The sequence below is a fragment of the Lemur catta genome, chromosome 10, assembly GCF_020740605.2.
Source record: "Lemur catta isolate mLemCat1 chromosome 10, mLemCat1.pri, whole genome shotgun sequence".
NCBI lineage: Eukaryota > Metazoa > Chordata > Mammalia > Primates > Lemuridae > Lemur > Lemur catta.
In genome coordinates, this window is record NC_059137.1 from 35,622,018 (window position 1) to 35,647,692 (window position 25,675).

The 25,675-nt window shown below is 37.8% G+C and overlaps 1 protein-coding gene across 2 annotated transcripts in view; it reads right to left on the reverse strand.

The window, feature by feature from the left end:
- The window catches only part of MELK (maternal embryonic leucine zipper kinase), a 66,761-nt gene that overhangs the window by 21,606 nt on the left and 19,480 nt on the right, over nt 1-25,675 (reverse strand). For both annotated transcript variants that reach the window (XM_045562415.1, XM_045562416.1), the window contains exons 8-11: nt 23,531-23,629; nt 10,923-10,991; nt 9,401-9,499; nt 4,198-4,284 (exon numbers count right to left, since the gene is read on the reverse strand). In XM_045562415.1, the coding sequence (XP_045418371.1) occupies nt 4,198-4,284; nt 9,401-9,499; nt 10,923-10,991; nt 23,531-23,629 (354 nt within the window). The remainder of the gene's footprint in view (nt 1-4,197; nt 4,285-9,400; nt 9,500-10,922; nt 10,992-23,530; nt 23,630-25,675) is intronic.

Below are 25,675 nucleotides of genomic sequence, written 5' to 3' on the forward strand. Positions count from 1 at the left end.
TTTGTTTTGATCTCTAACTTTCATATTAGAAGTTATCCTCAAATTTCTGGCAATCTTTGGTTGTCTGTTTCTATTTAAAAGTGAAGAATTATATCACACAGTTGATTAGAGGGTCTGTGTGTAGGATGCAGCTGCTCATTACCTTGTGGGCTTTTCTCATCAATCTACCATGCTTAACTGAAAATTTCTAAATAATGTACTCATAAGACTATGAGACTCTCTGCCCTACCAAAGTATTAAATTTTAATAATATTTAATAATCTTTAATGCTACGTATCCCCCTCACAAAGTACATGACTGAAAAAAGTCAACTACCAACTTTGTTTTTGTTAATACATTTTATCAGTTAATATTTTAGATGGCCATAATCATATGATTTTAAATTTGCATAACAGCAAGCATAAAATACTGTGACATATTATTATGGAATGTTTTCTTCAGTCCAGACAGGATGAGGGAAAGAAAGGAAAGAAAAAGCTTCACAGAGAAGGTATTGGGAACTGGATGAAAACTATGTAATCACTCTCCACTTTCCAAAAACTACATTAAAGTGTTTTTTTTCCCATCCCACATCTATAGTCTCAGGTATGATAGCTGCCTTTTTGAAAGAGATGTCATAAACTAATTAGAAACAATGGATAAGAAACAAGTTGCCACTTATCAATAATGGCATTGTGTCACTTTCTTATCAATAACGGCACTGTAAACAAATCCCAGATAGTGCTGAGTTCTTTAAACATGCCTAGGAGTTTTACCGCCCTCCTTTTCCCTAAGCAAAAAGCATTCTTTTTATAACTTTTTGCCATAGCCACAGTACACTGCTCATTATGATAAGATACACAGGCAAGTTCTGTGTTCAATAACAGATAAATCAACATATTAGTTTTCAGGTGATGTCAATCCACAAATGTCTCCCTGATCTTATAGGCAATTCCCTCTTATGAAAATCAAATGTCTGAAAGTAAAGTGATAGGTTTACCTATTAGAAAGAAGCTTCCATTTCTAGAAAACTAAATCCATTTCAAAATCTCCAGTTAAATGTTAAAGAAGTTCTAAGGCAGCTGGGCTGAGGAGAGGCAGCTACTAGTCCAGAGCGGCAAAGAAATCGAGGGTGGCCCACTACCCTTCCCCTGACCCTCCTCCTGAAGCTCTCAATCTTTACACACATGGCTATTTGCATCGCCAGGGTGGAGGAAAGGGATCTGTCTTGATCTGACTAGGTTCTCATATGAACATGTGACCCTTAGTGAAGTTTCCTACCAGATGACTGGCTGTTCCCACAATCTAGAGCCACTCACGTCTGGCAGAACGGAGAAAGTAAGGAAAGCAATAAGCTGGAAGCTCTAGCACCACTGTTGGGAATCTCAAAAGGCTACAATTAGATCACTCAAAATCATGAGATATGTGAGACTCTGACTACTGCATATAAAAATCAGTTCAGAGTTCTCCTGTATTCAACATAAAAGTGGGAGTTCTCTAGGAGTCAAATGTTTGAGAATAATATTGTTTCTCCCTCTCTTTGTACACACAAAGATCAGCAGCACCATACCAGCATGGACCCACAATGAACTAACCTCTCTCTGTCCTGCCTAATCAGCCCCAAAAGTAAAGGCAGGGCTTCCAAGATGCCTTAAAAAAAAGTTAACAGACCAAGCTAATCTCAAACTTGGTTTTCTTGAGGCTCTTCAAATTGGAAAGTACGAAGAGGCAACATGAATTCTCTGAGAGTACCTAGACCAGGGTTTCTTAGCCTTGCCACTATTGACATCTGACCTGGATAATTCTTTGTTGCAAGGGGCTCTTCTGTGCATTGTAGGATGTTTAGCAGCATCCCTGGCCTCTACCCACTAGATGCCAGTAGTAACACACACCCCTCGGTTGTGACAATTTAAAACGTCTCTAGACATTGCCAAATATCTCTATATGGGCAAAATCACTCCTGGTTGAGAACAATGGACCTGGACTAATAATTCTCAAGCTTTAATGTACATATGAATCACTTGGGGATTAAGATGCAGATTCCGATTCAGTAGGTGTGAGGCATTTCTAACAAGCACCAAAGGGATACTGATGCTGCTGGTCCTAGACCACGTTTTGAATAGCAAGACACTAGAGCAGTGCTTTTCAACTCCTGGCTGCATATCACAATCATTTGCGATGCTTTTAAAAATTCTGATGCCTTGGCCATATCCCAGGCCAACTGAATCATAACTTCTGGGTGTGAGAGTTATAAATCTAGATTATTTTAAAAGTTCCCAGGTGATTGCATAGTACAACCAAGATGAGAATCTCTGATCTAGAGTGAATAGCCTAAATTCTTCTGGAACTTAAGTACAAACAGGCATTTAAGGATGAAAGAAGATTGGGAGGCCAAGGCAGGAGGACCACTTGAGGCCAAGAGTTTGAGACTAGCCTGGGCAACACAGTGAGACTCTGTCTCCACAAAAATTGATTTTAAAAAATTAGCCAGGCATGGTGGTGCACACCGGTAGTCCTAGCCACTTGGGAAGCTGAGGCAGGAGGGTCACTTGAGCCCAGGTGTGAGAGGTTGCAGAGAGCTCTATGATCACGCTATTACACTCTAGCCTGGGCAACAGAGTGAGACCCTGCCAAAAGAAAGGGAGGAGAAGGAAGAGAAGAGAAGGAAAGGAGAGAAAGAGAGAGAGAGAAAGGAAAAGAGAGAGAGAGAAAGAAAGAAAAGAAACAGAGAGAGAAAGAGAAAAAGAAAAAAGAATGAGAGTACAAAGGAAGAAAAACTATTACGGTCCTCACTGCATTCTGTGTTAGTCACACTTAACTTTCAGAATAACTAAGAAGAGCTTTAGAGATGTAGCACCAGAAAACAACCTCTAATATGCTTCATTATCTATATGTTTTTTCCATCAGAAGGAAAGCAATTCATTCATATTTCCATTTCACTTTTGAGTTTGAAAATTGTAGGTAAAGACCTCATAAAAGATACCATTTGAAAGACTTATTTTTTTCAATGATTCTTTTTTTCAATGATGTTACTTTTAATATTCAGGTTTTAAAAGTTTGTGAATCCCACACTAAATTTTTCCTGGATAAAATGACATGATGTCTGTGATTTGCTTTGAAATACCCCACCTGGAAAGGGTAAATGAGAGAGGGTGCTGGGATACAGATAAAATTGGCAAAATGTTATTAACTGTTGAAACTGGATGATGAGAACATGGAAACCCAAGTGTTATTACACTATTCTATGTTTTTAGGTATTCAAAAATTTCTATAACAAAAATTTTTGGTATCTGAAATATTATCTTCTATTAAAGATCATCCCAAGAAAAAAGTTCTACAATTATTTTTAGATTGCTTAAATGGCAACTTAAATTGATAAAAGACTAAGGACCTGATATATCTTGCCATTATCTTAAAGGCATTACCCATGAAAAAGTAAATTACATTTCCATTTTCCAGACACATTCCAGAACCTTTGCTTATTATGTCATTCAAAAGAATTCTTTTATATTTCATCCTCACTGAAAAGCTTTGTTTAGCCAAAAGAAAAAAAATTGCTTAAGGATTCTACTTTGCAAGTTAAAGAACAGAAAAAACAAATATAAATCATAGATGATGAAAGACTGGGCCAGGAGCAAAGCTAGGTACAATCCTTGCCCACTGCGTTAGACTGCACTCAGAAGCAGCTGAAAATGCCCCATCTCTAGAAAAAAACACAGGTATGATCTAGAGATTGAGCACCTGAAAGAGCTAAAATGATCCAACACCAGAAATCTTAATTATGATTTCATGGTATTTGGTTCATAAGCTTGGGGGCGATGTGATGCTAGTTGCTTTTAGGTTAGAAGAAAACTGCTTTGTGTTTACCTCATTTCCACAGCAGAATCATAGTTGTCTGTTAGAGAACTTTAAAGGGGTAAAAATTAGAACTCTGCTGATCCTCTGTGGACTAGTTTGTTCTGTTTTTTAATTATTTTTTCACTATAATTCTCTATCATCAGTGTCTTAAGTGTAGAGTGTTCATTTTTAAAGAAGATATTCAGCAGACAGCAGAAAATAACCGAGCAGAAGTCATGTATAAATATAAAATAAATGCAATATTTATACCCATAATAAAATCTTAGGCCTGAAAAATGCTATACTATTTTTAATGCACTGATAAAATAAAGAACAATGAAACAAAAGATACTACTCTTAAATTCATGTTGTCTTTCTTACCAATGAAATTAAATCCTCCATTGTTTTCCTGTTGTTTCTGTGATGTACAGAAAGTTCTGTTACACAATCATCATCAAGGTGAATAAACTACAAAAAAAAGTGTAAACCTTATTAACCAAAAATTACAAATACCTTATAGCTTTGAAATTTTAAAATCAGCATAACTACTTTATAAAATCAAACACCAATATGTAAAAACAACATGAATTTGTCAAACTCTTGGGTAAAAATCAACAGTCTTCATAATTTTTTAAGATGCACGCATATGACAACAAGCATTTCCAGATGAACTCTTGCCCAGCTCTTCATATCCCATCATGATCTGACTAATAGTTAAAATTCTGTTGCGCAGCCAAGGGACACTGTAAGACCCACACGGGCATTTTCATCAAAGAGCAGCCAACTAGGCAGCTAAAATCAGTGGCTGTACAATAGGCTAGTAAAAGAGTGACTCAGACTTGTAGCATATTGAACCTCAGGTTATGTTTTAGGTTCAGCACAATCCAAGGAGGCCTTACAATGGTGCCATAGATGCTGCACAATCATTACTATGCTGAAGGTGCCAGCACAAAGCACAATTTTAAAAAAGAATAAGTGAGAGCCTCTATACGAACTTTGTTTTGGTTACGGATAGAAATTACCCAAGTATTCTGATCCTACATGATGGCACCTCACCAAAGGTGGGTCCAGAAATGGGTTCTCAGAACTGAATAGGGATCACCAAGATCAAAAAGGTGGGAATGGCCTGGCCTGGACCTGAAAAAGAACTTATAAGATCATATGGGAAGAGAATCATAAGGAATATAATTTTAAAGTTCATCTTTCCAACATAAAAATTCTCTTCACAACAGCCCCAATAAGTGATGTTTTACTTTCTGCTTAAAGTCCTCCCCTCCAGGGGACTCAGAACAGTTGGGATGGTTAGCTTCTCCCTCCCGTTGTCTGAGGTCTGTCTCCCCGTGATCTCTCTCCACTGCGAGTCAGTACAACCTTACAGCTAAAAGGCTTTGGAATTAGACAAACTTTGGTTTTAATTTCAACATCACTTAATAACCATGTGACCTTGAGCATGTTACTATACCTCTCCAAGTCTCAATTGCATCATCTGTAAAAGACATGGTACATGCCTTGCAATATATGTAACATATGGGGAATTTTCAGTACAACATGGAAACAAAGTATGTCCTCAAAAAATGGTTAATTATTTTCACTAACAATCATAATTCTATTTCCTAGAATTATGAATATAAGAATTATATTGCCTAGAATTATAGACTATAAGAGCCTTTCAGAAGTTTGAAAATTCCTATCATAGGCAAAGTCTTCTCTTTTCCAGTTCCTTCAACCAGTTTTAATGATCAACTCCCCTTACCATTCTGGCCCTTTCTTTAGATCACACACTCCAAGTTGTCACTAACCCTCAAGGTGAGGCATTCAGAACCAAACATTATAAAAGAGGTTTGCCTAGCCCAAGGCAGAGCAATATAACGACCTTCCCTGGTTCTGAACATCATGCTTGTAACGGTAGGCTCAAGAGAGAGTCATGCTGCCATCATGAAAACAAACAGTAAAGACAACTTTGGCCCTTCAAAATCCATATGTTGAAACCTAAACACCATTAGGAAGTGGGTACTTTAGGAAGTGATCAGATCATGAGTAGGCTCTGCCCTCATGAATGGAATTAGTGTCCTAATAAAAGAGGCCCCAGAGAGCTGCCTTTCCCCTTCCACCACGTGAGGACACAGCAAAAAGGAGCCATTCTATGAACCAGAAAGTTGACCCTCACCAGACAACGAAGCTGTTGGCTCCCTGATCTTGGATATCCCAGCCTCCAGAACTGTGAGAAATAAATTTCTGTTCTTTATAAGCCACCCAGCTTATTGTATTTTGTTATAGCAGCTTGAACAGACTGAGACAGCCTTGCATTACTGGCTGGTATAAGCACAACTTCCTGGATTACAGAGAAAATGGAGACCGCAAGGGTTAATACTCGTGCTACTGTGAAGGTCCAAAGCGCTAAGAATAAATTTTCACTGTGTTGCTTTGACCTTTGCAGCTCCTAGAACTATAGATTCCCCCTTCAGGATGGTCTCAACCTCAGAAGCCCAAACACTTTAACACCAAGTTAGGTATCTTCTTGACGTCATCATTGCTCAAGCAAGAAGGGAAAGATTTTGGGGGTCCCCTCCATGATCTTAAGTTACTCCCCTAAAAAAAAAACCTCTCTTCCATGGCCTCCTGCTCTGTACCTTTACCACAAGATATTAATAAGTACGGGAAAGGGAGGAAAGGTAGGAAGGAGGTACTAGCATCTCTGCTGGGCTCCTGAACTGGAGAGAATGAAATGTCTCAGAAACATGGTTAATCTCAAGCTTGGTTTTCCAAAGAGACTCAATACTTTAAATGCTCTGAATTCTCAGCCACAAACACTCAAGTTAAATTAAATACAAAAATGCATACCAAAATCTAGCCAATTATTTTTGATTATCCGTACCTACTACATTTCCTGTTCACTAGGGCAGAAAATAGAACTGAATCTAACTTCTATTGGATACAATACTTGGGTTCTCGAGCTGTGTGTGAAAATGGTAGGAGGAGATCATGTGTAGAGTTATAGAACAGCATCTATACTTTAAATATTAAAGTAAATCTGAATTACTTTTTATAGTTCACTCTTGATGAAACCTAAAACTGAGGAAGAAAAGCAAATACTTCAAAAAGCAACAATAATCTCTTACACCTCTTCTGCATATAACTCATTTGATCCTATAACAGCTCTGCAAGGCAGGCAGATGAATGATACAACACGTAAAGGTACTCTAAAAATGGCAAAACATGACCCAAACATGCATAAGAGATTGGCATTAGAATACCCATATTAGAAGTGATAAAACGAAGACTCAGAAAAGTTACTGTGATCTGTCCAAGACTGGCATTTTCCATTCCTAGCCCAGGGTTTTTCTACCACAACACAATGTCACCTCTCCATAACTCCACTCCAGTAGCTATTTCAACAGAGACCAGACAAGCAATGCTTTGCACAAAGGCTACAGATGCACAGGATACAGGCCCTAAGCTTGAACCAGCTGAACTATCAGATCCATTCCATTCCACAACTCTTCTGTCTGGGTTCAAATCCTGGTTCTACACTTTCTAGTTGTTTGACCTTGGGCAAGTTACTTAATGATTCTGTGTCTCAGTTGCTTCACCTGCAAAATGGGAGCAATAACAATAGCTACTGTGGAGGGTTAGTATGGAGATTAAATGGGTTAAAGGAGTTAAAAAAACATAAAGCCCATAGAATAGGGCCTGACTCTTAAAGGTACTACCCTAAGAGTTTTATTTATATTATACCATAGTATAAAATACAAAGAGCACCTACTATAATGGTATACTATTCTTGTCTAAGTACTCAATAAATATTAGCAATTATTATATTAAGATGTAAGGAAAACTGGCTGGGCACGGTGGCTCATGCCTGTAATCCTAGCACTCTGGAAGGCCTAGGTGGGAGGATGGCTTGAGCTCAGAAATTTGAGACCAGCCTGAGCAAGAGTGAGACCCCATCTCTACTAAAAAAATAGAAAAATTAGCTGGGTGTCATGGCACATGCCTATAGTCCCAGCTACTGTGGAGGCTGAGGCAGGATGGCTTAAGCCCAGAAGGCTGAGGTTGCAGTGAGCTATAATGACTCCACTACACTCTAGCCCGGGCAACAGGAAAAAAAAAAAAGGATGTAAGGAAAACTGTATACCCTTTTGGAACACTCAAAAGTTTATATATTTTTTTCTTTACACTGTGGCCCAAATAAAAAAAACTTTTTGGATTGTAGAAATCAGAGACTTCTTCATTTTGGCATCTGTTCTGTTGCAAATGGTAGTGTATCCTATTCTATTAGGATCATGGCTGAGGGGACATGCAAAGCTCTCCACACACGGAGAAATGATGACCCCCAATGGCTGAACACAGGCATTTGCACCACCCGCTCTCTCCACCTCACAAGGGGCACACCACATCTTCCCTGGCCCTGCTGTTGCACTGCTCAGACACTTTGCTGTTCTCAGCCTCTCAGCGTTGATAGTTGTTAGAATTACATTGTATTTGCTCAGTAGATATTAAAGATGACCTGGAGGGATGGGGAGAATGTGGATAAGAGAAATTTTAGGAGCTGACAGTGGCAGGAAAATCAGGAGAGATTTCAGCTCAGGTTGCACGGCTGTAACAGTGGGCAGAACAGTGAGAAGGGGCTTGAAGCAAGTATAGTCTACTTTTCCAAGACCAGCTGGCCACTGGGAAGAGTATTTACATTTATTGGTGTGATTATTCCAGGAAGCAAATACTCCACAGCTGTACCAAGTCTACACTGTAGCATATCTGAAATCCACTTCCAAGCTGTTCTGTTGGTCCACATACATGTCCCACTCCACTACAGAAGTTTTGGTGGAATATCAGAGAATAGCCCAAATTATCTGGAATGGCTATTCAAATACTTCTCCCTTTTCTAATTATATATCCATGTAAGGCTGCGCTTTGTTCATATGCTTCAATAAAAACAACATACAAAACAGGCTGAATGCAGAAGCAGATATGTATCCAAGTGTCTTCTATTAAGCCAGACTTTAAAGAAATTCACAAAGATGTAAAACAATGCCACTATTTTTGCTAAATTTATTTTTTAAATGGTTATTCTTCATAAAAATATTTGGAATAATATGCAATAGGCTTATTACTGCTACTTTAAAATGACTTAGTAAATAAATATTTAAGAATGTAAATGGGTCCCCAACAGACTAAAAAGTTTGGGAACCACTGTAACCTCATAACTACTCTGGGAAGTAGAACTGGTTTAACATACTTCTTACAGATGAATAGATTTTGCAAAGGTAAGTAACTTGCCTGAGATGCCCAGAGCGCTGTGACTGACTACACGTGAGAAACCGCTGGGAGCTTTTAAAAATACCCATTAGGTGTTCTGGGATACGGAGCAGGCATTTCTTTTCAAGGTCCCAGGAGATTCTCCTGTGCAGACCCAGGTTAAGAAACCACTGACCATTAAGTTATAAGTCTTCAAAACACCAATCTGATGAGTAAGTCTATAAAATATATTTTCTTCTATATTTAGACCATATCATTGTAGGCTATAAATTCACACAAATACCACACAAAGTGAAAAAAAAATTCTGCTGTATTTCATTTTACTTACAGGATTCTTGCTTTGCCACTCAACAGGATAGTTGTAATCCTGCATGATCCAGGGATGGTTCAATAGATTTTTCACAGAAATCCGTTTCTTTGGGTCCACCTAGTGGCCATTAAGAAGTAGCTAGAGATTAACATTTCAAATAGAGACCATAGAACACTTTTCCTCCTAAGAACTGAAAATGCATCAGAACAGATGTAAACTTTATCATCACAAAAATGTTGTCAAAGACCTTAAAATGGCCTTGGAATAAATTCTTTAAAAAATGCAATAGAGGCAAGAAAACTATAGCAGCCACCATAGGCTTAGAAGACAAATGTTTAACAAACATGAACTTCATTGGTATGGACATTATTCATGAAGTTCAGTCAATCTATTGTATGATGTAATAGTCTTTTGCTGGAAAACCTATTCGCAGGAAATATTCACCAATTTAATATTCAAGCACCCACAATGCAGGGCATTCGTACTGAATATGCAATCTCTACCTCCAATGAGCTTACAATCACATAGAACAAGTTGAAAAGCACATCTTTCCTTTCCATTTGTGATTTTCAAATGTGGAGAGAAAAATTAATCAACAAATATTAAATTTTTTGGAATCTAGAAGAAAGAGTGAGGCACTTTCAATCTCATTATGGAGATTTGCTAGCCCGGCCATACTTAATCAAGGTGGGTGAGCCTGAGGTAAATTTTGAATAATAGGTGGAGATGACTTAATAGATGGAAAACCTGGAAGATATTCTGAATACATAATGAAAAAATATTGCACTAATAAGGTACTCATATTTTCAAAGCATTTCCTATCAATCTCATTTTATCCTTATAATACTACATAGCAGTGAGGCTCCCATTTTATAGATGAGAAACAGTTTAGGTGAGATGCCTACTGATCAGTAGGATGGATACCTAGACTTCAGCACTCCTATGTTTCACCCTCAGAGGCTCATTCCACTAAATCAGTGGTTCTCAAAGTGTGATCCCAAGACTAGCAGCATCAGCAGCATCTGGGAACTTGCTAGAAATGCAAATTTTTAGTCCTACCTCAGATCTATGGAATCAGATACCCTGGGGCTGGGGCTCAGCAATCTGTGTTTTAACAAGCTCATCTGGTAATTCTGATACTGTTAGAGATTGAGAACCACTGCACTAGATCATAGGGCCCGTTCAATTGTACATCAACTCCTTCAAGCATTTACTCAGTATCTGCTACATACCTAATGCGCAAGAGTGGGAACAAGAAAGTAAAAGAGTGGAGTAAGAGCTATTAAAGAAAACAGACAATGCTCAAGAAAAAGAAAAACCATACCAGCAAAGATATATGGCAGATGTCTAAAAAATAAAAAGGGAGTAAAACATAATTAAGGATCTAGTAGAAGATATGTGCAAGGTAGATGCATGATGAATGGAATTTTTCCAAGCCAATAGATCATAGTAAATGTAGTAGTAAGACAGATATCTTAAAAAGCTGCATCAAATGATTACAATAGACTTTTTTTATTTTAAAATAAATAACAAAGTTTACCTGTAGCATTTGTTGAAGAAGCAGAATGCTGCTGGGAGAAAGCCATTTAGGAACATCATATTTTCCTCTCTACAAAAAATAAAACATTTAAGAGATTTAAGTTCATTCAGCCTTTACACAAATTTCTAAGGTTTGCCTCCAAGCTTAAAGACTTCACCCAACTGCAAGACTTGGAAAACATTATTAATAACAAGAAATCCATTTCTTGCCTTAAAGAACAGTATCTAGTAAATTAAACACTACTGTCACCTCTAAATTATCCACATATCAGAGAGCGGCTAGAGCAGAGAATGTAACAGTGGAAAACATTCATGTATACTATAGCTTCAAAATCTATAGTATGACTAAATGAACAAGTATACATTGTAGTCAACTTTTGTATTGCTGAAGCCAATTTTAGTTTATAACCTCAGAGTAATTACCAACTGACAAAATGAAGCTGCAGAAAAGCATACTTGGTGGCAGGCACAGGCTGTGGTTAAAAACAGGTCACATTCACATGGCAGAATTAACAATCACTGAGGGAAACAATGAAAGCCACTTTCTAAGTCAAGTACCTTTGGGGAATGGAAGAGACTCAGGAGACAAATGTTTACAACCTCACATACTCAGAAATTATGATTACTAAGTCATCAACCAAAGATAAGACCAAGGACTTGCTAAACACTAATACTACCTCTTTACACAATGTGTCACACCCACCTCTTTTTCAATTCAGAGGAAATGATACAGTAATTTCTCACAGCACGATCACATTGTTTAAAGATGCTCAGATATCAGGTTGATTAGCTGAGAAAAATGATTGAACTATATATAATTCAAAGTATATACCAAAGTTAATTCCATCCAGATTAAATGCAAATACAAAACCATAAGAGTACTTAAAGAAAACATGGGTGATTATTTTTAGAATCTCTCTAGATATGATGGCAATGCCAAAAACTATAAAGACCAATAAATATATGACAAAATAAAAATTTGACATTTCTGTACAACAAAATACCACTAACAAAGCTAACAAACAACAAATTGGGGAAAAAACTTTTCCACCTAAATGGCAAAAGATTAATATACTTAATCATATATAAATCTTTCATAAATCATGAAGATGTCGCTACCACCACCACCAAACCTGTTCTTACCACATTTCTCCCAGTCTCAGTAAATGGTAACTGCATTCTAGCAGTTGCTCAGGCCAAAAACCTTGAAGTCATCTTGAACTCCTCTTTCTCTCATACCCCATATCCAATTCATCAACATCTTTTGACTCTATGTTCAAAATATATCTAGAGTCACTTGTCACTACCTCCACCACCACAACTTCATCCAAGCCACTAAGCATCTCTCATCTGGCATGTTGTAATAGACTCCTATTAACTGTTCTTACAGATTCTACCACTGTCCCCCAAAGTCTAGTCTCTGCTCACTACCATCAATGTTCTTTTAAAACATTGAGTCAAGTCATGTCACTTTACTCAAAATTTTCCAATGGCTTGGTTCCATCTTGCTCCGAATGAAATCCAAATTCCTCACTCTGGCTCCAAGGCTCTGCATGGTCTGCATCCCCACCCCACTCCTTTTTGCCTCTCATACTCACCTGCTAACTCTTCCCCTTACTGGCCAAACTACAGTCCCTTGTGAAACACAGTCTTGCCTTAGGGCCTGTGCACTCATTGTCCCTCTGCCTATAGTGCTTTTCCCAGATATCAGCAGAACTTATGCTTTATCTTCTTCAGGTGTCCACTTAAAACACCTGTGATATCAGTGAGGCCTCCCCTGACCACCTTAATAACATAGCACCTCCATTATCATTCTCTGCCTCCTTCCCTCACCTAATTGTCTTTCCTGTCCTTATCACCACTTTTCATATTATATTTTATTTATTTAGTTTCTGTCTCACTACATTGGAATATAAGCTCCTTAATCACAGGGATTTTTGTCTATTTTGTTCACCTAGAACAGTGTCTGGCCCTAGTATATAAAAGATACTCAATTAATACTTGTTGAATAAATGAAATAATGGGATAAAAAGCACACATTCCAAAACAAAATGGACAAGGGATATTCACAATTCCCAAAAAAGAACTTTTAAATAACCAGTAAACATGAAAATATGTTCAACTAATTTAGCAATAAAAATTAAACAAAAATATGATATTACCCATCATTTATCAAACTGACAAATTTAAAAAAAAATCATCCGACATTAGTAAGAGTTCAGGGACAAGACTGCTTATATTATACACACACACACACACACACACACAACTAGAGAATATAAACTTTTCTGAAAAGTAATTTGGAAATATGTACAAAAAGCATTCAAAATTTCCTATCTTTGATCCAGCAACCTCACTTCTAGCAATTTATCCTAAGCAAACAATTTGGCATACAAAAATTTATGAATGATAACATTCATTACAGAATTGTTTATGATACAAATGGAAACTAAGGAACTAGTATATGGCAAACTCTAGAGGGGCTTCAAAACTAATCAAAGAAGACAAAAATCACTGAATAAAGATTCTGGGTGAGAAATCAAGTCCAAGGGAGACAAGGACAAGTACCAAAAAAAAAAAAAACCCAGCCAACTGTAATTTAATGAGGCTAGAAGGGTGGAGGCAGGTAGGTAGAGAAGCCATCAACTAGCACCAGCACTGGGGTTCCCTGTTCTTATGAACTGTCTAGGATATAATTGTTAGAGAAATCAGTCCAGATTAAAGGTAAGGGGAGAAATGGAGAGGTACGGGTTACTCAGAATCCTAAGATGATCCAGCAGGCTGAATTTTGATTATGTTAAATAAGTTTGCAAAGTCCCAAAGAAGCATTGTCAACCAATGAACTTAAAAAGGTACAGATGTCCAAACTCAACCTCTCTGATGAGAGTAGACAGACTGACCTACAAGTGTTTCCTAGGAAGGACAAAGGCTTTTATTTTATAAATGACATTTACAATTATTAAATTTTTCATTCCCTTTATTTAAAGCACTCACTATCACCCAGAGAGTCTATTCTTATTTATACCTTGCCAGGAGACCTTAATACTTGTCAGAGTCAGAAACTGACAGTTTGTTTTTGAATCATGGTGATGAAGCCTCTAATTCATTTCTCTCTACTGTCCCTCATCTACAGCCAACTGAACCCCAACCTGAAGGCTCGATACTGCTTGGGCCCCACGCCTATCCCTGGGAAGGAAGGATTTTTAGGTGCTTTGGCCAGCTCTCTGGGACTCAGCAGGAAGTCACAGTTGCTGCATGACTGGCCCTGACCTAGTTGGCCCCACTCCCTTATCTGAGCTTTTCTTTATCCCCGAGACCAAGGCTTCTCATGATTGCAACTTATAACTTGACTTGCTCTTTTTCTTGGCAAACTGTCCACTTTCCTGGTCTGTGAAACATTTTAGCTTGCTCTTGCCAGGGTCCCATGGAGAATGTAGAGACCAGCCTGGGACAAGGACCCTCCTCAGTCATGACCTGCCTGAGTCTCTGATCACAACCTGCTCCCAGAGTGTCCTCTGTCATGCTTCACTCACTGGTCAGGACCTTCACGCACTCTAGGTGGTCTTCCCTCATGCTGATTGTTTACAGGGCCATTTGCTGCTTACTGTCTGGATGCCATCTTTACTGGGTTGAATAGTATTCCCCTAACTGTGCGAGAATAAGTTTCTGTTGTTTTAAGGCACCACTCTGTAGTACTTTGTTACAACAACCCTAGCAAACTCATACACCATCTATAAGGGTTTAGCTTCCTCACATTACCTCCCTCCAACCAGCCTCTGTCCACCTTAAGGACAAGTCTGGTTCCAGGTTCCAGTCCTTTCTGCTCTGCTCCAACATACAGATAACAAGCTCATAACCAGACCTATCATAATATAACAGACATTATGCCTTTGAATTCAGAAACTACCATCCAAAACAAAGTAGTCTTAACAAAAAGTAGGAATACTCCACAGAAAACAGATGTAAAAGTAAATAATCAGACCAAAGTACTGAATAAAGAGAGATTCTTGGGATTAATTCCAAGTTCTTCTTTGCCTCTTTTTATCACCCCTTTTTATCATCTCATTTTGAATTCATGAAGTATCTTTTAATAGATCCCCTGTGCTTCGTTATAAACTAGCACCATGGAAGCAATCCTACCCAGAAAAAGGCAAACAAGTGAATGAGAAGTGTGGTGTTTGGCACATTGGAAACAGCAATGGATTGGAATCATACATTATGTCTGAATCCCAGTTCTGCCTCTTACTGGCTCCGTGAACTTGTACAAGCTATTTAATCTGACTCTATTTCCTAAGAGAGTAGGCTCTGAAAACAAATCACCCAGGTTCAAAGCCAGGATCTACCACTTACTAGCAGTGTGACTTTAGATGAGCTATTTAACCTTACTGAGGCTCAGTTTCTTCATCTATAAAAAGAAGTATAATAATAGTACCAACTGCATAGAATTGTTGCTAGGATTCAATGATTTAATATACATAAAGCATTTAGCACAGTGCCAGAGACACAGTAAGAATTGGATAAATGTTAGTTTCTTCTACTAGTACTACTACTACTATTGTTGTTACTATCTGTAAAACAATTAATGCCACTTATAGGATTATAAAAGGCATAAAAGAGAATGTATGTGAAAGCATTTGGCACAACACCTTGCACAAGAGACAATAAATGTTCATTGACTATGAAATAAATAGGAGAAGGAAAAAAGTAGTGGACCAGAGACGGGCATGCTGGCCAAAAGCCATGTATTCCAAAGGGCTAAATACTCAGTATAGCAAGAAAGGCTAAAGCCATTCTGAGGAATGTCACATACCCTCCCAAAGGAACTTTACCCAACTGCACAACCTCAGAATCTCTGAGGATTGTCTGGTAAAGAATATATGATCTAGTCAAGCCCTGTTCACATCACGTCCTGAAATGCACCCACCCACTTTGCCCGTTTGTATAGAACATCTCTGTAGAGTATCATCCACAGCAAGTCATAAAGCCTGTGATGCATTTCCGTGTCCTGACATTCTCAGCTTCATTCTCTGCACTGAAATACCAGCAGAAATAGAGTCCAGAGCAGAGTTTACTGCCAGGCTCAACCCAACCTCTTATTAGTACACAGTACTTTAAAATGCACAGAACACTTATACATATATTTCACCCTGTGCAGTGGGCAGGGATTATTAACCATATTACACAAATGAAGAAACCAAGTCTCAGCAGAAAGATTAACCACTTGTATAATATAACAGGGCATTGGTCCTAGAGTGGGGATGATTTGTCCTGCAGGGTACATCTGGCTGTGTCTGGAGACATTTTTGAGTGTCACAACTTGGGGGCCACTACTAGCATCAGAAGGGTAAAAACATGGATACTGCTAAACATCCTACAATGCACAGAACAGCCCCCAAAACAAGGAATTATCTGTTTCAAAATGTCAATAATGCTGAGGCTGAGAAACATTGTTACAGAGCAAAAAAGGGCAGAGACAGGACCAAAAGAGAGATACAGCACTTTTTCTATTGTACTGTGCTAGAAGGCCCAAGGAAGCTTATAAGCAGAGAGAAAAAGGCTACTTATTTAAATATTAAAACATCTACCCAAAGATAAAACAGAAAAGACCTTGACAGGGACAATTCTGCTAGGGAAGAGCATTTCCACAAAAGGCTCTATGTCAACCAGGGCTGAGCCACCTAAACCCTTGTCTCTGCTAATTCTTTAAAGAATTCTTGTTTGTTTATTTAAAAGACAATTACCTTGCAAATGAGAGCAAGAAAAGGCTAACAGGGGGAGAAATGCAAGGGATGGGCAGGTGGAAGAAAATATCTGTGAGCTAAGAAAGATAATTCTGGGAATTCTAGTGGCTTGAAATTGTTCATTTTTCACATGGTCCTAAGAAAAGCAGGTGATCTCTGCAACACATAATCATAGTACTGTAGTCAACTCTATAATTGCAAAAATATAATCTCATAAAGAGACAACTTGCTCATTTTCTTTAAAATTATAAATTATAATTGTTAGGAAGCAATTTTACTTTCAAGCTACTCAACTTTCATTTACTACATTATTTATATATTTCCCTAATATTTGTAAACCAGGACTGGAGCACAGTCATGCTTGTCTTTGAATGAAGTGATGGCAAATGAATATAGGTGACATTAATAAGATTAATATTCAATCTATTAGTAATCATGCCAGAAATTGCAGTTGAGCATTTTGGTTAAAATAATCAACAAATGCAAAAGCTAAACAAAGTCTGCCTCTTAAACAAGAGTTACATACAGTGTGTCAAATATTGCTGGGTTTTTCAATCAAACCAAGAACTGAGGGAAGTGTTATTCCCAAGTGAGGAATTTTAGAACATTCTAGGCAAAGATACATACTGCATGCAAGTGATACGACACCTTAATTAGATTCAACCAGCAGACTGTATTACACTGCGACTCGGAACAATAGTTCTGAGCCAAGATTACAATAAATTTCAAAATCTATAATGTGTGAAATTAAATTCCACAATAATGCATAAAAGTCCTAATTTGAATCAATTTTCAACTTGCAAATACATGAAAAACTAAAAAATGAAATTCAGAGTAGGAGAAACAAAGAATATACAGCATTAGTAAATAATATTAATTAGGAAGGCCAAATCTCTCCTGAACAAGAATTAGACATTTTCTATCATATTCATTCCACTTCAAAGATATTTGATTTTCCAAAAATATCAGAACTTGGATCTAACATCTACTGTTAGGATGTACCACTTTTGTATTATTTTAAGGTAAGCTTCCTCCCTCAAAGGATCAATCCAGGATCCACTAGTGTATTCAAATAAATAAATAAATAAAAGTAGAAAACACTAAAGTTTGCATGTTGGTACCTTAACCTTTTATTGATGAAACAATATATTAATAATAGCATTAATTCCATGGCTGCCATATGAATGTTAACTTGTATTAACAATAAATGAAGACAAATAAACAACATAGAAGTATATGGTCCAGATATGTAAAAATAAAGCAATGCTTAGGGTTAAGTCAATAAATAAGGAACACCACAGACATAAAGTAGTTCAATTTCTGTAGGGTATTAACAGTCATTTATTTCATCTTTGTGGATAAGACTACAAAATCTTGGTTAAGTGTATCTGATATAGACTAAAAACCAATACCCAGAAAGCTTAGGAGTGGTTTTGTTCTATTCAGTTTTTTAATCAACAACTTAGATCTTTAAGAAGTGTGCAAGTGGGCAGGGCACGGTGGCTCATGCCAGTAATCCCAGCACTTTGGGAGGCTGAAGTGGGAGGATCACTTGGGGCCAGGAGTTCAAGAAGTGTGCAAGTGGTACAATGCTGGAGGGACAGCTATTATGACATCAGTGCAGAATCAAGATTCAAATAACAGAAGAGAATACTAGGTTAAAACAAGAAAAACTGAATGTGAATAAACAGAAGTCAAAGAACTTCAGCTACTCCAGAGCTGGAATGGATCTTGGAAGTACTGATTTCTAACCCTACTGATAAAGGAAACAAGAACCAGTAAGTACCCTTCTGAGGTGACACCTAAAGAGTGGAAAAGCTGATGCACAATAATACATACTATGAACTAGAAAAACTAACTTGTGCCTTGGTAAATCTGAAAAGATGGGATGTCTGGAAACATTCCCAAGTTAATGGGCACAAAAAGAAGCTTGGAGTGGGGATCACTTTTCCTCTAGGCATCCATGATTCTCATGAGACTAGCAACTGGAGCTGAGAAACAGTATTTCATGGTGGTTATAAAAATGGGCTCTGAACCTCACTATCTGGGTTCCAATTCCAGCTCCAGAGCCAGGTGTGGTAGCTCACCTCTGTGATCCCAGAGGCTTGGGAGGCTGAGGTGGGAGGATCACTTGAGCCCAGGAGATAAAGGCTGCAGTGAGCTATGATCACACCACTGCACTCCAGCTTAGGCAACAGTGAGACTCCTTCTTAAAACAAAACAAAACAAAACAAAACAAAACAAAATTCCAGCTCTGCTACTTACTAGCTATAAGACCCTGAGTAAGTCATTTAAGGCCTTTGTCCCTTAGTTTCCTCATCTGTAAGAGGAAGATAATGGTAACAGCTGCCTCACTTAGAGCAGAGACTGCCTGGCAAATAACAAAAGTTCATGAATGTTAAGAAGTATTACTTTTGTAACAATAGAATGAGAATATGCATGCCAGCAAACATTTTATTTTCTTCTGAGTAACCATGTGCAAGGGCCACAAAGATATGGAACATACACACTTCAGAAAGCTCTATCCCCTTGAAGGGGGGAGCAGGGGAAGGGAATAAAAATTCAACAATAAAGAGACTGATACCAATACTCTAGACAGAAGAGATTTCAGCACAACTCAAATAAACATACAGCTCTATTTCTGTACACCTACAGAGACTCAGATCTGGCCTGCATAAGGTACCTCCCCCATTTTCCACATAAGTTTTTGTGGTTCAAAATTCACTGAAAACTTTACTATTCTACTTTTTAAAAAATCAACACTAGCAAACCAAATTCAACAACATAGTAAAAGGATTATACACCATGACCAAGTGGGATTTATCCCTGGGATTGCAAGGATGGTTCAACATACTAAAATCAATCAATGTAATACACTGCCTTAACAAACGAAGAAAAAAACCACATGATCATCTAAATTGATACAGAAAGAGCATTTGACAAAATTCAACACCCTTTCATGATAAAAACACTTAACAAACTAGAAATAGAAGGAAACTAGCTCAACAAAATAAAAGCCATACCTGAAAAACCCACAGTTAATATCATATGCAATGGTAAAAGACTGAAAGCTTTTCCTCTAAGATCAAGAACAAAACAAGGATTCCCACTTCTATTCAACACAGTAATGGAAGTCCTTGCCAGAGCAATGAAGCAAGCAAGAAGTAAAATTTTTACATGATTCAAACTTTAAGAGATACAAAAGGGCACAGAATGAAAAGTCTCCCTTCTCTCCCCTAGTTTTCTTCCCCAGAGAACAACAATTATCCACTTCTGGTATATCCTTCTATATGTGAGCAAATAATATAAATATGCTTCTAATTCCTTTATGTTTTACAAAAATGACAGTACATTAGATGCACTTTTCTACACCTTGCTTTTTCACTTAACAGTATGTCTTGGATATCACTATCAGTATTTAAAGAGCTTCCTAATTAATTTTTATGGCTGTAGAGAATTTCACAATAAAGATGTACATAATTTAACATTTTCTAAAGAAAAATAAAGCACTATTAAGACCCACAGACCCATAAAGAACTAAGAAATAAAAAGGTTAAGTTGTGAACAGCATTATGTTACTATGCTATGAGAATACAGATCCTTGGAGGGGGTATGAACCTCATACAACACAAAAGAACACCCAAACCAGGCCTCCCTGGCTCATTTGTTTGCCATTATCAACACGACAGATATGCTACCAAACCATCCCTTTTTAAAAATGGAGTAGACTTATTCCATTAAATTATGGACCCATTAGCTTTCCAAACATTCCATTTAAAAAATACACCAGGGAAAAACAATCAGGCAAATTCTAATGGAAAAATAGAATAATAAGAGGAAGGTAATACTACCTGGCATTAAATATATGGTACTATAACTGTACAGTAATTAAAAAAATTAAGTATAAGACAAGAATAAACAAAAAGATAAATACAATACAGAGCCTAGAAAGAGAAATGTATAAATATAGAAATTTAGTATATAATAAAACCACCATTTCAAATACTTGGGAAAATGATGAATTACTGAATAAATAGTACTGGCACAACCAGCTAACCAGCTGATAAAAAATAATACTGGATCCCTAGAAACTATCACAGACCGGAGGAGGGTAAGGAGACATGATGACTAAATGTAATATGGTATCCTGGAAGGATCCTGGAAAAGAAAAAGGACATTAGGGAAAAACTAGCAATGGCTATGTTGCCATCACAATTAGATCTTTAAAAGCTAGAATCCAGAATATAAAAACAAATCTCTACAGTTTTTTTAATGATATTTAAAGTCAAGAAACCACAGGCTGGGCACAGTGTCTCACACCTGTTATCCCAGCACTTTGGGAGGCCAAGGCAGGAGGATTGCTTGAGGCCAGGAATTTGAGACCAGTCTGAGCAACACAGCAAGACTCTGTCTCTACAAAAAATTAGCCAGGCATGTGCCTGTAGTCCCAGCTACTCAGGAGGCCGAGGCAAGTGGATCCCTGAGCACAGGAGTTCAAGGTTAGAGTGAGCTATGAGCATGCCACCATACTTCAGCCTAAGTGACAGAGCAAGACCCTGCCCTTAGAAAAAGAAAAAAAAAAGTATAACTGGAAAAATGTTACTGAGCAGCATGCCCAAAGACCATGCTTCCACTTCTGTTGACTGAAGTGAAGCCACAAAGCAATCCTAACACCACTCTCCTCTGTATCCTGCTGTTGACAAAGTGGGGTACAGCTCTATGTAGTCTGAACTGCTGCCAGTCAGCAAGCAGGAGCCAAAGCAGCAACTACCCCTCAAAGCTTAGAGGAGGCTCAAAAAGGGAAAGGAGGAAATACAGGCTGTCTTCGCCCCAGCAGCAGGCCTCCAGCCCACTGCCACATCTGTCTTCCCTTCCCAGGGAGAAGCATGTGCACAACCAGCTCCCCAAAGTAGCTACTGCTAACACCACTTCCCTTTGACCTGCAGAATTAGAGCTCCTCAGCCTTCAAGGAGTTGGAACATGCAATTCCAACTCTTCCCAAAACTATTCATCAATTTTAAAGGGATTTCCAGAGTGGAATATAGAAAAACCTGGTAAGTCAAATAAGCAAAAATTGCAGATTGAACTCAGTGCCCTTAGACTTGGTGATCTACAGAGGGGCAACAAGCCAACCAGGACTACCACTTTCAACTCTGTGCTACTTCCCAGAAATGAGAGTTGACTTAGGTAATCTCCCTACCTAAAGGTGTTAGAGACCCAATGGTCCAGCCACATAAAACTTCTGAACATTGCTCCCCATATCTCTCCCATCTCTACTGTCTGGCTACCAGGAATGCTCTCACCCACACCCTTCTGTGACGCACTTCTACCCTTCTTTTAAAACCTTGCTTAAATCTCATTCCTCTAAGATGTTTTCCCAGACCCCACCCCAATTCTTAATATTACCTTCATTTATAAGTCTGTTATAATATGGCATTCCTCACCCTTTGCCCTTTTCAGACAGCCTTATAGCTGTCTCTAACAAGAAATCAAGCCCTACTGGACAACAATCAAATTTCATAGACCTTTGTCCATGCCTCTCAGCATCTTATACAAAGGAGACATTCAGGAAATATATGATAAACAGAATTGGATTCAAACATTATTCAGAGAAGTTGCTCTGCCAGTCTGACCTTGGTTTGCTATGAAACACAATATGATGCTCTTTTTTCCTCTTTACATATCTTCTTTTCTTAGCTTGATTTGAATATGAACATTTTAAAAGAATTTTACTATTTTCTTTGCTATATATAATTATTTTCTGATTTTTTAACTGAATATAATTCATATACCATAAAATTTACCCTTTAAAAGGGTTTTAATATATTCACAAAGTTGTACAATCACTACCACTACCTAATTCCACAATGTTTTCATCATCTGCCAAAAAACCCCCACATCCACAGGCAGTTATTCCCCACCACCACCCCCATGCAACAACTAATCTGCTTTCTGTCTCTGCTATGTATGATTTTAAGAAAACTTTTGGTAGGTAATCTTAACTGTGTGGTTTTATTATACTGTAAAGCCACATTTTTACCTTCCAAAAAAGAAAAGGGGAGGTTCTTATTTTACCATAACTCAACAGGAAAACGTGATTTAACTTTAACACAGAAACTGACTAAAGTATAATTTCAGGATATAAAACAAAAACTCTTATCAGAAAAATCATCTTACATGCTTACTTACCTCAATTTCAGGACAACCTAAAATACAAAACATTTTCTGTTTGTTTTTGTTAAGCTTTTTATTGAAGAAGTATAATATACATATAGAAGTGTACATGTCATAAGAGTGTACCTTGATAAGTTTTCATAAACTGACTACAGTAGTCCCTGTTTATCAGTGGGTGACACATTCCAAAACACTCAGTGGATTCCTGAAACCGTGAATAGTACAGAACCCTATATATACTATATTTTTTCCTATACATACATACCTATGATAAAGTTTAATTTATAAATTAGGCACAGTAAGAGATTAACAATAACTAATGATAAAATAGAACAATTTTAACTACATACTATAATCAATGTTATGTGAATATGGTCTCTTTCTCTCTCCATCAAGATATCTTATTGTACTATACTCACTTACTTTCAGGCCTTGGTTGACCCTGGGTAACTGGAACCGCAGAAAACGAAATCGCAGATAAGGAGAAACTACCATATACAAGTGTAACCAGCACACTAAACAAGAAACAGAAACCTCCCCAATCCTCCCATAACTGTCTCCAACGAATAACTACTATCTTGACTTCTGACAGCACAGATAACTTTTCCCTGTTTTTATACTTTTAGAAATGGAAGCATACAGTATACAGTAGAGAAAACTTTTACATTGAAATTCTATGCCTTGTAATACTCACCATAATCTTCTTGTATAAAGCCATGACATTATCATCATCAAATGGTAGAAATCCACACATAAGTACATATAAGAGTATCCCCATGCTCCAGACATCAGCCTAAGAGGGAGAAAAAAAAAAAATCACTCAAAAATTCAGAACATATTTCAAATTGGCGGGACACTTAACAGAATTGCAGAATCTTCACAAGGCTGGAAAAGAACTCAGAGATCATCCACTTCAACCTGCTCATTCTACAGTTGGGAAACCTGAAGCCCAGAAAAAGCAGGCTCATCCAAAGTCACCCAGTCAATGGCAGACCATCCCAGAAGGCCTCCTGATTCCAGTTCAGTGCACTTTCCTCTAGCTGAACCTAATACTTAATAGGAAATAATTTCCAGTTGGCTGGGCTGGACTGGGCATGATAGGCAGATGAGGCTACGTCTCTAATTCTGAAAGACAATTTTACAGTGCTACTGACGGTTTAGGTTACATATGAGATTAAGTAAACAGGCATGAGGATGTCAAACAAGTCTTAAAATGTATTGATAATCTGCAAATATGACTAAGCTGCACTGTAAAATCCTCTCTATGTAGAGAAACTTTAATAAAGTTCAATGATTGACTTTTTAAATATAGAGGCTAGAAATTAGCCTGCCAGCACAAATAGTCCTACAAATCTCAAAATCCCAGACAGGAGCTTAACCTTTACATGGAATATCCATGTGTCCCATGAGTCCTGAGCAGTAACTATTTATTCATGCAGTATTTGGCTTTAGTCAACAAGGACACCATCATTAGCTAAGGAAAAGTCACAGCTCCCACCCTCATTTGAGCCTTAGGAAAATTTTAAGAGGTAAGAACAGCATTCAAAAAAAGAAGAAAGAGTTAAAATAACTGGAGCAGCATCACACATTTAGGTAGCACCTATACTAAGTAACCCAAATCTGACTCCTAGTCTTGTCTATTGGATCACATCAAATTATTAGGATTCTATTATGATACCTCAAGTGAACAATTGGCTTTCAAGCAAACAACTGATTTCCCTTCCAAGTTGCAGGTCAGAAACTGACCATTTATGCCTCAGAGATATCAAATATTTAATCCACAGTTGAGGCATGATGGCATGGCATGGGTTGTTAAATTCAGAGCAAAGAGGCTACACAGGAAAGAGTGAGCTAACATGGTCTTATCAAATACCTTAAGAGGTCAATAGAGAGATTATGTCTGGAGTCAGAATAAAAATGAAGAAAATGACAGTAACAGCCCCACAGAAATCTATCAAAGCATACTAGAGAGGAAAGCAGAAAAAGTACTCTTCCATTACCTCATCAAAGCACCTTCACTTCACTGTTTTGAATTAGATAGAGAATAAATTAATCAACTAAAATCATAAACCAAAGCGAATGCAAGTAAATCCACAAACTACCAATTGATAGGAAAAAATGACTGGGGGAAGAGGGATTTGAAAACATTTCCTGTGAGAAATTACTGAAGGAATTAGAGATATTTACCATAGAACATGTCCTCAATGCATGATCTGGAGCATGAGCATCAGAATCAAATATTTTATTTTTAAATGAGGATTCTCAAAACCCCACCTTAGAAACAAAACTAAAATCTCTGAAGGTGTTACCACCCTAAGCTCTGTATCTTTTAACAAGTGCCACAGATGATTCCTTGGTGCACTGTCCTTAAGATACTGTCTTAGAAGAATGGAAAATCGAACATGGACAAGAAAATATAAGATCATATAGGAAAAATTCAGATACACTCAAGCCAGCAAGGGCTCATCGCCAGCCCTCTCAGAATCTCGTAAGATTAAGCACATGATTACCACTCCTTCTGGGAAACAGGATGTAACATTGGAAAGCCCACTTCACTCAGCTCAAATCTTTTTTTGTTTGTTTGTTTTTGAGACAGAGTCTCACTGTGTCGCTGTGGGTAAAGTGCTGTGGCATCAGCCTAGCTCACAGCAACCTCAAACTCCTGGGCTCAAGGGATCCTCCTGCCTCACCCTCCCAAGTAGCTGGGACTACAGGCGTGTGCCACCACACCTGGCTAATTTTTTTCTATTTTCAGTAGAGACGAGGTCTCGCTCTTGCTCAGGCTGGTCTCAAACTCCTAAGCTCAAACAATCTGCCCGCCTCAGCCTCCCAGAGTGCT